Source organism: Manacus candei, unplaced genomic scaffold (assembly GCF_025592945.1).
Source record: "Manacus candei isolate 608988 ecotype Guabito, Panama unplaced genomic scaffold, ASM2559294v1 h1tg000079l, whole genome shotgun sequence".
Taxonomy (NCBI): Eukaryota; Metazoa; Chordata; class Aves; order Passeriformes; family Pipridae; genus Manacus; species Manacus candei.
Window position 1 is genome coordinate 621,635 of NW_026138127.1, and position 12,499 is coordinate 634,133.

Genomic DNA, 12,499 nt, shown 5'->3' on the forward strand with positions numbered 1-12,499 from the left:
CAAGGGGAGCACTGAAAACTGTGGACATGGTCCCAAATGCCACCATACCCCAACCAATTCCTTTGGGGGAGGCAGGAGGCTGCTGCAACTCTTCCACCTGTACATGACATGCTTTGCTGCATTATGACACTACATCTCCACTGGTTTGTTTTTTCTTGAAGAGTTTTAATTTTGAGTATATGATTCTTTTTACCACCAGCTGTGTTTGGTCAAAACTTCCAACATAATTGATTATAATGAAAAATGTGTTTGGGGAATAAACTCTTGTTTCTAATGCAAATAGATTCATATTTCCGCTCTTCTTTTTTTTTTTTTTTCTCAGTAGATGAGCACTGCAGAAAATCTGTGCTTACCTGTATTTCTGTTTGATTAATTAACAGGATTAGCTGAGAAAAGGGTGTTTTATCAGTAGCAGAATAAACAAGCACTTATTTTCCTGAGTATTTTCTATTTGAAGTGTTTTGGTCCATCTAGGAAGAAAACAGCAAAGAGAATGACAACAGTGAATATTACTAAGAAATCCAAATGAAACCAGCATTATTTTGTTTCATCCTTGTCTACCTAGCTCCTTTACCCAACTCCTTTCCTTGACTGCTCCTCAGTTGACCTAGTACTTCTAATTTTAACAGCTATTCTGATGCATATATGTTAATAAACTTATATAATTTATACAGTACATCCCAGTCAGGCTGACAAGGTACAGCTCACAGCTCACTTCAAGCTGGAGCAGCAATCCAAGAAAGCAGAGCATAAAATTGGTGCAAAGAGAAATGAAATCAGAACAATAGTTTTTACATAAATTATATACATTTCATCTGTATTTCACATCCATTTTTATGTAATAACTCAATTTTAGTCCTATCTGATGGCTCTAATTTTTGGCAGTTAGTATCTTTTATCTTATGGAGAACAGTTATAACTGTTAAGAAAAAAAGACAGAATGGCACTGAACAGTAAAACCTTTATATCCAGGTATCTGTGTATTATGTGACATATCCAGATGTGAGTCAATCATTTATCACAGTTTAAAGTGTTCTTGCAGCCATAGATGAACAGGCAACATGATAAAATTAGTCCAGCTGTGATGGGTGCCTAGAGCTTCTGCAGGGATGTAGGTAGGATTAATCACACAGGATCCATTTCATTCCTACCTGCAGTGGAAGGAGCAGAAACCAGCAGGAAAGTGTTAGCACGTTTTGCTTTCAAAAATGCCATTTTCTGAGCGTTTAAATGCTGTCAGAGTTCCAGAGGTGGGCTGGAATAGGGAGGAGATGCAAAACGCACATGCAAAGCCTGTTCACACCTGGAGGATTCCCCAAGGGGCTGTTGGGGTGTTTCTTCCCTTTTTTTGAGCCTTTTGAGGTAGATGCTCTTCCCACATTCAGTGAGCACAGACTGACCCTTTTACATCCCCCAGTGTCCAGACACCAGGCAAAAACTCAGAGATAAATGAGCAACCACTTGCTGCAGTGGATACTTTATAAATTAGAGCAGGATTTGTCCTAATTGCTCTCTTTCAGTGAATGTGAACCCGTGACTTGAGGGCATAAAGCTCTGTGTCCCATTACTAATTCCAGATGCCATTCACTTACCTCACTCAGAGCACTTTAAAAGCTTTTCTGAAAAGTCGATTGGAAACCTTTTAAGTGGCTATTGGAGGGATTGTGAGGAATAACTTGGAGTTGTTCTCCCCTCCTGCACAGACTCCAAACTCCAGGCTTTTCATTGTACCTGAGAAACACAGAACAAAACTCCCCAAAATTATTTTAGTACATCCTGTGTTGTACTAAACACAAGTGCCCTCCACTCCAGACCTCTCATTTTCCCTCCTTTGGATTATACTGGCTGTCAGCTTGAATTAGAGGGGAGAAACACTGAAATATAATGACAGACCCTCTGGAGGTAAAAAGTTAGTTTTATAGGATGAACAAGTTTAATCATTCATAGTAATTGTCTCAGTGACTGATAACACCTACAGTGTCCAAAAATGTTCCTTAAACCCAATGGAATTAACATGTAAAAGAGAAATGTATAGATAAGCAGTTAATGAAGGTAACTACAATCTGTATTAAGAAAGTGTATATAATACACATATATAATAGAAAGATTTCTGTCAAAGAAACAGAGGCTGATTTTTGGGGATACAAGTTAAACTTCATCAGAGTGAGAACACTGTAGAGACCATGGAGAAGTACACAGGATGCATTTTCCATCAGAAGAGGACAAATGGTTGAAAAGTATAATTTCCCTCATCCATTTCTTTCCCAGAGTTTTGGAGAACCTTTCTTTTAGAGATTTCTGCATTAAGCACAGTGGATGATGGATAAGCTTGTTTAAAATCTGAAAACTGAGACGATGCTTCTCACCCACACACTGTGGGTGTCACATCCCTGCTTTACCTGTACTGCAGGCTCATGTACCTATAGGATGTGTTAATTCCAGATATTTTTTGCTCTCCCTGAAGAAGATTCTAAGGTATTATCTAATTAGCCATTCCTAATATCTGACAAAACCACTGTGCTGTAGCTATGTCTGATCTTATATCTTGTCCTAGTTAGGACAGCTGAGATCAGTTCATCATGGTGGGTGTAACCCAAAACTGTATTCTATAGCCTTCCATGTCATTTCCCAGAAACTAGACTATTGTTGTCAATAGACTATTCGCACCCTCTGCCCATAGAGCCTGACTCCTCAGGCTATAAACTAGGTGTTAAGAGGCCTGTGAGATAGGAGGATGTTTCTGTCCTTACACCCTTTGTGGAACTCCCCGCCCTGAGGGGAGCACTGAACATTCCTGCCTGAACTGGAGGATATATAATCTTGGAGTTTTGGAACATTTTTCAACCCACTCATGGGATCCAGAGGATGGCTGCATCTCATCGCTCTCAAACAGACTTAGACCACCACTGGACTGCGATCACCACTTCTGGCCAGACTGCAGCAGCTCTCCCACCAGCAGGTTCTTCCCCTCTCCCTATACTTTGGACTCAAACAGGGCCCAAGGAACACCACTTTGTTCAGGCCCCAGAGTACTGGGTTATACATTTGGGTTTTTGTGGGTTGAGACCAATTGTTTGTTTGTATTATTGTACTTACTGTATTATTTTAATAAATTGTTATTCTGACTTATAATCTCTCCTTTGAGTTGAGTTCATTCCCCCTGCTGGTTAACTTTTAAACCAGCACATATCTACACGTGTCAGAAATTTAGAATTATTTCCCCAAAGCCATTAAAAACTACAGCAAAAAATAAACCCAGTAAAGTTCACCTCTCTTTTTGTGAAAAAACACACCACTCAAACAAGGAATAATCTCACTCAAAATTCTTGAATATTGAAAATCTAACTTTATTATTGTGAGAAAAATCTCCCTTTTCAATTTATGAAACAGCAAAAAATATCTGCAGGACAAGGAAACTTGCAGCAAGAAATCCTTTATTGCAGCGCTGGGTGCAGTCCCAAGCCACACGCCTGGAAAAAGCACAGGCGGTTTGAAAAACGCGCCCTCTTTGTACCCTTGGCCACCTAAGATGTTGAATATTCAACAGATAACAGGTACTTTACCTTAAAAGGTAATTTTTTGAATTCAGGAGGGGGTGTCACCCTCCCTCCTGATTGATTGATGACATCCCTCTGCACACAAAGGCCAGCCACGTGGCCAGGGTAAATTTTCCATTTTTATATATTTTATCCTACCCCGACCACGACATTCCCTTGGTTTCAAGGCCTGACGGGGCCTTTCACCTTACAGTCTCCACGAGTCTCCTCCTCCTCTTCTCCATGAAAGAGAAGAAAAAAATCCCAGCACCTCCTGCTTTCCACTTAAATCAATTTACTTATAATAAAACCGGATTATTTATTTCTCATATTATTGATAAAATCAAATAGGATGTCAAATTGGAGCAAATATACATTTTACCTCCCCTTGCTAACACCAGTATTTACCAGTTGGGTTGTGTTAACATTCAAAACAATACAACTGACCAAAGAAGACAAAACAAACATAATAATAAGGGGATGAACTCGAATTTTACTTTTTAATGGTAAAATTATCAAAAATTATCAAAGTATGTTGATTTTACATTCTTAGTATGCATTCAAGAGGAACCTACTTGTGAAATAGATCATATAGATCATATTTATGATCATACTATGATCATATTATGATCATACTATTATGATCATATGCATTAAAAAGGTCAAGTGTAATTTTTATATGGATTCAGGCCTTTGCTCGCTTTTGCATGTAACAGGGGCAGCTTTGTAGAAAGTACAATAAATGTTATTTTTGTATTCCATTTAAAAATTTGTATGCATTAATATGAAGTGCAATTAATACACTTTTTCCTTGGAAAGCATTCTACTGTTAATGATGAAGTTACAAATTTTCTGTAAGAGTTGATATAATTGTAGATGGATATTGTGTTCATTTTTTATTTTTTTATTACGTTTCTCAGCTTTTTTTCTTTTTCTTTTTTCTTATTTTCTTTTTTTTTCCCTTTTTTGTCTTTTTTTTTTTTTTTTTTTTTTTTTTTTTTTTTCCCCAAAAAAAATTGCAATCCAAGCAGCTATGAAGGTTTTCAGCTGAGAATGTGAACAACACAAACATGGACAGGGAAGAATGTTCATTATCAACAGTAAGTCAGCAATTACAGACACCTGGTATCCACTTCCCACCTGTCCAGAAATCCCCCAAATAAAAAGGGACTGATGTTAAGCTCAATTTCCTTTCTGTTGTTAAACAAGTCTCTTGTTTGGTGTATCTCTGCTTGCATGCGTGGGGTGATAAAGTTGGCTCAGATCACTGTTTTCAGGGATGCTCTGCCTACAGCCTTTTAAGATTATTTTTTCTTGTTCTTACACACATTTTCTCCAGGCCTTTGTACAGTCCCAGCTGCATCTGAACGGAGTCATTAAAATGGTTTTCAGTGTATTGCATCTGTATCAAAAATAAATGCAATGTTCTCGTACAAAGGTACTGAACTCAGAATTCTTACATGATCTGGAGATGATGTGGGTACCCTGCAACGTTTGATTTCTGTTAAGAGAACTGTGGATTCTATTTTCCATAAATCTGATTTTTATGGTCTGTGGGTCTGCCTGCCCTCAAAGTCAGGTGCTGCACCTCTGAAAGCTGCTCAGATACATAACACATTAAATGTCTCTTTCAAGGTGACTGTGGGGAATGCAACTTCTGGATCGTCAAACCTGTTTCTATAGGATTATGCATCCCTGCGGCAGATTATTTGTAGGCTTCATGCCAGATGGATAGAATTCTCTGTATTAGTATCAAGCCTTGTAAACATCACAATTTCTTCCCAGGGTTACTTACTTATTCCGGATGGCACCCACTGCACTCTCTTCCAATCTGTGGGGCTTACTTTTCTCAAAGAAATGAGTACGCTTTAATATTTTACACATTTTTCCTATTTCTATGCCAATATATGAGAGCATCTTGACAAAATAAGCAAGGAGTTATTTGCATTTATACTCAGTTCACATGGAATAAGAAAAAAAGAAAAGAAATTTTATCCTACTACGTCTTTTTAATTCTAAAGCCATTTTCCCAGTTACCAAGGGCTTTCTTAAACTTAGAGTAATCACAGCCTGTGTCTGCTGAACCCTTTGCTTTCAGCAGCTCAGCCATCAGGCTGCCTCTCCTGACTCACATTTGGAGAACATTATAAAATCTCTGTTACTGCATGCCGGTGTCTGTGGAACACTGAAAGTACTAATTTAAAATATCTCCCAAGAATGTTGAGACAGTTTCATGCCTTGGCAATTTGTGAGCTGTAGGACAATACTCTTCTTAAGGGCACCACACTAATCACAGGGTCTGTGAAATTCTCGTTACACAGCTCCCAGAGCAGGGGATAAGGGAGTAATCTCTGCTAACTTTAAAATTTGGGGCTCAGCTCTGTCAGTCGTATTCCCACTAAGTGAGTGTGCATCTCAGTATGAAAATTGTAGCCATGTGAAGGAAATTTTAAAATGTCTTTTTCACTATGCTTGCATCTGGAACTTAGCTTATGTTTGTTATCTGTATTAAATAAAATACCCCTGGAGCTTTTAATTAATATGTATGGTCAACAAGCTGAATACTGACTCTTCCATTTTGGTCCCAGCTGGCAAACCTTTGCTGAAGAGGAACCAGCTGAAAACAGGCTTACAGAGAAAAGCTACCTGTCTTTTCTTTCCCAGTGGTTTCAGTGCTGATTTGGACTACAAGCATTTCCACATTTGAAATGCCCCTTCCTTTCCCAGCATTACCCTGATCTAATCCTCTCAGTAGATGTGCCGCATTGAACTGACCCTACATTACCCTCCTCTTTCTCTCCCCTTTATTGCCCACCAGTCTCCTCAATTCACCCTCTCTGTGTTGGTCTCTTCTCCTGTTTCAGAGTCCTGCTTTCACCACCCCCCAGCATCTCTGGGTGATTTTAACCTCTTTACCAACTGATTCTCCAGCCTTACCCAGCACCCATGTCTCTCCTGCTGTCACTCCCAACTTTGTCTTCTCCATGATTCCCTCCCTACTATCACATCCCAGTTCCTCCTTCCTCTATTCCTCCTGCGTGTCCTGCTAACCCCTAGACATGCTCAGCAATTCCCAGCTGTTCCCAACCCTTGATCACTCACACTGGTTTCCTCTGCACTGTATGCTCATTACTATCACTCTGCCAGCCAGGCTGAATTCTTCCTCAACCCACTTGCTTTTGCCTCCTGCCTAAATAGCAGTATTTTTTCAATTTAATTGAGTCCCTTGATTCCAGATTTTCTCCTTTTTTTCCCCTTTCTGCTTTTGATTTTCTCCAGCCTGCCTGTGAGACACCTTCTGCCACACATTCTTTTTCTCCATTTCTTTTCAACAGTCCTTTGTATTTTCCCATTCTATCCTTGACCACAGTCAAGAATTCCCCAATGACCTCTGCAGACACACCAAACTGTTTCTTTCAAGAGTTCCTCTAAAACCTTATTTTGCTATTCTTCTCCCTAAATCCCAGCAACAAACATGCAAGCTGTGTCCTGAGGATGCTGCTGCCTGTCACAACAGGCAGTGTATTGACTAGTCCTTGTACAGTTTTTGACTGGCTCTGGGGACCTAATCTTGGGCTTAGGTTAAATTGTTCTTGGCTTGGATATTTTTCTGGTGTTTACGCAGCATTTAGAAGTAAGAGGTTAGGCATGATAATAAAAAATTATGATGATGATGTTGATTGATGATGATGATGATGGTGGTGGTGGTGATGGTGGTGATGGTGATGATGATGGTGACACCCTCACCTGCATAACAGGTAAATGACCTGCAGTTGCCTGCCTTCTGTTGAAACCTCCCATTGAGTATTGGCCTGAGATTCCTGAAGGAGGGAATCTCATGGACATCTGTGCCATTACCTTTCTCATACCACCAAAAGATATTGTAGTCACAAGTAATTCCACAAGGAATGAATTACCACGAACTGGTGTTCACAATGATCTAAAACTGGTTAAACAAGGCAATTCCCACAAAAAAATGTCTGCATAAAATAGGAATAGTAAATCTTCTCGAACCACATCAGGAGCTGTATTAAGCCCAAAATTGTTTGTAGTAATTCAAAAGGTGATCTATAAAAGGTAAATTGCATTTCCATACATGAGTGTTTCCCATTAATTTCAAGATATTCAGGACTTACTATACCAATAATGTATAACACAGGTTTGAAAATTTTCCTGCTTTATCATAGCTGAATATTATAAATGCCTTTCAAATAGCCAAATTATACTCTATGCTTGGAGTAGTAAACACTTATATCAACAAAACTAAGTAAACTTCCAGAGAAGATATTAGTTCAGTTCTACCTTTCAGACAATCTATAAGAAGACTTCAGGAAGGACATTGAGGTGCTGGAGCAGAAGAGCAACGAGGCTGGTGAAGGGACTCGAGCACAAGTCCTATGGGGAGAGGCTGAGGGAGCTGGGGCTGTTCAGCCTGGAGAAGAGGAGGCTCAGGGGAGACCTCATCACTCTCTACAACTCCCTGAAAGGAGGTTGTAGCCGGGTCGGTGTCAGTCTCTTGTACCAGGCAACCAGCAGTAGGAGAAGAGGGCACAGTCTTAAGCTGTGCCAGGGGAGGTTTAGGTTGGATATTAGGATGGAATTTTTTACAGAGAGAGTAATCAGATATTGGAATGGGCTGCCCAGGGAGGTGGTGGATTCACTGTCCCTGGAGGTTTTTAAGAAGAGACTGGATGTGGCACTTAGTGCCATGGTCTAGCGACCACAGCGGTGTTGGATCAGGGGTTGGACTTGATGATCTCGGAGGTCTTTTCCAACCCGATCTATTCTATGATTCTAAGAGGAGACATGTAGGTATATTCTTAGTGAAACACAGGGGTTTTTTCCCCCATAAGTTATAGAGCAGCTGTTTAACAGTGTTACAAATTTATTTTGTATTTGGTACCTTGGCATGAAAATATAAACAATAATTTAGTGACAAATAAGCATATAAAAATTTAGAGCAAATACATACAAACCCGGACATGAAAATAATAGCATAACTAATTTTTTTCCATTGCTTCAATGTTTTTTATTACCATTACATTAACAGTGGTTTTTTTAAAGTGTTTTTCAGAATAGAGGCCTAAATTTTATGCAGTTTCTAAAGTAGATTTTCCTGTCACCCAAAAGAGTGACAACTCGCTGACTTGCCCCTCAAGCACTTCTGGGCATCAGATTCAGCAATTCCACTGTTGTACAACACTATCTATTTCCCTGTTTATGACAGCTATGAACACACTGGACTAGGTCCCAATGGGAAATTCAGGGTAAATGCAGACTAATGGGGTCCTCTCTGTTGAGACAGGACCACAACTTTCCACCATAGTTCTACACAAATCTCCTAGGGGCCTATGATGACAAGACTTGGGAATGTAGCTCTATAAATGAATCCTCTGGAATTAAAATACACTAAAGTGAAGGTTAAGATATAAAATAAAGTAAATCAGTGTGCTTATCTGTATGTTCTTTTTCTTCAGAGCCCTATGGAATAAATTACACCCCAGATTCCTTTACATCTGTTTACACATATAACTCATTTGTGTTCATATATATGAATTTGGCATAGCATTTTACTTTTTTTAAAAAGCATAAACAACCCCTTCCTTATTGTTGCTAATGAAGAAATTTTTTAAAATCATATATGGTTACATTTAAATGTTAGATAGCATATACTTTTCACAGATATGTAGTAGATATTTAAAGTAATAAAACTTAGGTTGTCCTTGTATAAGAATGATCAAGTAATAAAGAAAATATCATTGTACTTCAACAATAAAGGTCACACTGATAGCTACATGAACAGTGTTCACTGTAGTGAACATGAACATTAGACTCCCTGTAATTCCTACGGATTGCTATGCAATGACATATTCCACATTTTCAGCTTAGGAAAAATGCCTGCGTGTCTTGGAGAAAATGATGTAGTCAAAGGAAACCCTCGCTTTATTTACAGATAAAAATTAACTCCTGTCATTTATTTTTTTCTGTGTGTCTCAGGTAGTCTGGTGGAATAGATGATGTGTGATCATTTGTGATATATGCAAAAGCTTTATTAAAGCACAAATTATGTAAGTTGGGACAAAAGCTTGCAACTTTATCTTGGCAAAGATGTGTTCTTGCTGCAGCATTTGGTCGTGATGTACGATGTGCTTGTTTTGGAAAGCTGTGAGTATTCACTGGGTGTCAAACATCTGAACACTCTCTGGAGTGGCAGTCTGCTTCTCTCTCTTGGTTTTGCTGCCTTGCCATTTGCTTGCACCAAGAGATAGGATATTCCATGGAATCTTACACACTGAATTAATCCACTGACTTGGATAGCAGCATCTGAGTGGAACCCAGGCACTGAAAGAGGCTAGTAAGACCCCGGTCACTGAGATGCAGGAACACAACTCATCTCACACATTCCAGTCACAGGTACGGTACCAATCCCTGTCCGAAACCTGGACTTCCCTAGACATGACCTGTTAAGCTCAAATTTCTATGTGATGCTCAGTTCTAGAAGGATTTGTGTATCTGTTTGTTTTTTCTATTATGAAATTTTCTTTTGACAGGACAAGAGCCTTACACCCCTGCATAGGTCCAGAGTTCCTGTAAATAATACTAAAAACCACAATTGCTGACACAGATTACACAAGGAAAATTTTCTAACTCTGAGTATTATAAAGCAATACTGTAATTTTAGCTTTTTTTTGAACAGTCAGTAACAGAATGAATTTTCTGTTATTTTTTGACTCCTAAGACTTAATAAAGCCAAAGAGATAGAAAGCTACAGAAGAAAAACACATTATCAGATGAAACAGCTCCAAATGCCTTTTCCTGAAAGAACCTTAAGAGGAAGTTTAAATTGCTAAATCAAAGGTGCAGGGTGCTCTGGTTGGTAGAAAGTTCCATATTGCTTATGTTTTATGTAAAATAATTTTTCCTGCCAGCTCTCTCGCCAAAATTTATTTGCTGTAATTAAGGCGTGGAGGTACCACTGTCCTGAGTGCAGGAACCGGATCGCACCTGCTGCCATCCTGACTAACCCAGTGCGAAAACAAACCCGCGTAACTCCTCGCACATTTTTCTTTCGGCATGTGTTGAGCCGCCCCCTCCTCTCGGCGGTCCCCATGCACCCTCCTCCTGCACTCGCGTCCCCGCCCGCGATGCTGCGTGTTACAGCCGCCAGCTGGGATCTAAAAATGGTCCCAGCGTGCCTCAAGCGATTCCCGGCACAGGCAGAGCCCCCCGCACCCCGAGCCGGGGTGGTCTTTGCGCGCCACGCGGTGCTCGGGGGGATGCGGTTCCGCGGGGCGACATCTGCGACGCCCCCCCTCCTCCCCCCCCCGCGCCTTTAACCAGCGCGAGTATCGGGTTAGAAGTGACGGGTTTCTGATATTTCACTTGTATTTCACTGCTGCATTTCGCTGCAATTCGCTCGAAGGAGAAGTTGCCGGCTCCGGCAGCCGCGCTCGCTCGGCCCTGTCACTTTCTAAGATTTTCGCTCGAAGAATCGGAAAGGCGGAAACTGTCGAGAAACCCACGGGCGGCCCCAAATAACCCGGAGGCTCACGGCCCGTCCCGGCCGGCCGAGAGCACCGCTACCCGCGGGTTTCACCGCCCGAACCCCCGCTCCATCCACCCCCAGGGAGGGACGGAGGGGTAGCGGGATGGAGAGATGCAGGGATGCAGGGATAGGGGGATGCAGGGAGAGAGGGATGCAGGGATGGGGGAGGGGAGAAGGGGGGCAGGGACCTGGGCGCTGCGGCGGCGGCGACTTTGCTCTTTAAATCGCTCTCCAAAGCGGATTTACGGCTGATCCCTCGCGTCACTGCCCGCGGACCGCTCCCGCCGCCGGCGCCCGCTCCGGCTCCTGCTGCGGAGCGGTGGGAGGTGTTGTGGGGCGGGGCGGGGCGGGGGCCGCGGGGAACACGCCGTTCGGCCCCCGAGGGCGGGCGTAGCGCGGGGCCGGGGCCGGGACGCGCCGTCGGTGCTGCCCGAGCCCATGAGGAGCGGCCGCGGAGCTGCTGAGCGGCCGCGGGTCCGGGCACGATGCAGAAGAGCGTGCGGTACAACGAGGGGCATGCCCTGTACCTGGCGCTGTTGGCCCGCAAGGAGGGCACCAAACGGGGCTATCTCAGCAAGAAGACGGCGGAGACCAACCGCTGGCACGAGAAGTGGTTCGCCCTCTACCAGAACGTGCTCTTCTACTTCGAGGGTGAGCAGAGCGCCCGTCCCGCCGGCATGTACATGCTGGAGGGCTGCAACTGTGAGCGGGTGCCGGCTCCCAAGGGATGCTCGGCCGGCAGTGCCAAGGATGCTGCGCTGGACAAGCAGGTACCGCCCCGACGGCCGCCCCGCGCCCCAGAGGAGGAGGGGGAGGGGGGGAGGAAAGCCGGGCGCTGCCGCCCCCCTCGCATCTCCCCGGAGGGGTCACGGTGTCACTACGGGCTCTGGCCCCCACGGGGAGTTCCCTCCCGCTCCTGGAGCTCCTGGAGCGCTGGGAAGGGCAGCAGCCACTCAGAAAGCGGCGAAGCCGGTGGCTTTTTTGTCCTCTGCGGTGACTTTTCCCTCCTCCCTGACTCTTTTTTTCCCCCAGTGACTGCAAGCCGAATTTCAGTGGGGTGCCCGAAGAGCAGCATCCCACAAACGAAGTGTCGTGTCATCTTGATGCCAGCACTTCTTTGGTGCAGCTATACATGTCTCACCAAACTCAGCAAACAGAGGGTGCGAAGGGCCAAAGTCCCAAAAGAGCACAGGGACACTCTAAGGAGTCACCGAGCTTTTCCCTGCGGGGCTACCCCTTTCCCAGCGATGCTCTGAAGGGGTAACAGGCTCTCAGCTCCCCCTCGGGAACTCCTGCCCTGCAGGAGCGAGTCCGTGCCCTGATTTGCAGCCCGCGCAATCTCGCAGGAGTGGGCAGGTTCTTTGCCACGCAGGTGTTGTGAAGCCGATCTTGCTTGAGATAGAAATGGTGGCACAAC

General features: G+C 43.2%; 1 protein-coding gene and 1 long non-coding RNA gene across 7 annotated transcripts in view; one reads left to right on the plus strand and one right to left on the minus strand.

Moving 5' to 3' along the window:
• Nucleotides 1–373: 373 nt before the first annotated feature.
• LOC127481507 (uncharacterized) lies at nt 374–11,386 on the minus strand. 3 transcript variants are annotated; one of them, XR_007908238.1, is made up of 4 exons: nt 11,271–11,366; nt 1,593–1,731; nt 961–1,151; nt 374–470 (listed from the first exon to the last, which is right to left on the minus strand). It is a non-coding gene; the product is annotated as an uncharacterized LOC127481507 (long non-coding RNA). The 3 variants fall into 3 exon arrangements; XR_007908236.1 differs by lacking the exon at nt 961–1,151 and having other exon boundaries at nt 11,271–11,386; XR_007908237.1 differs by lacking the exon at nt 374–470 and having other exon boundaries at nt 653–1,151; nt 11,271–11,386.
• A 117-nt stretch (nt 11,387–11,503) lies between these two features.
• Nucleotides 11,504–12,499, plus strand: part of RASGRF2 (Ras protein specific guanine nucleotide releasing factor 2) — a 128,935-nt gene continuing 127,939 nt past the window's right edge. For 2 of the 4 annotated variants that reach the window (XM_051810835.1, XM_051810836.1), the window contains exon 1: nt 11,515–11,852. In XM_051810835.1, coding sequence (XP_051666795.1) covers nt 11,568–11,852 — 285 coding nt within the window. In that variant the 5' untranslated portion in view covers nt 11,515–11,567. Of the gene's footprint in view, nt 11,853–12,499 lie in introns of all 4 variants that reach the window. The other 2 variants (XM_051810837.1, XM_051810834.1) reach the window with 2 other exon arrangements.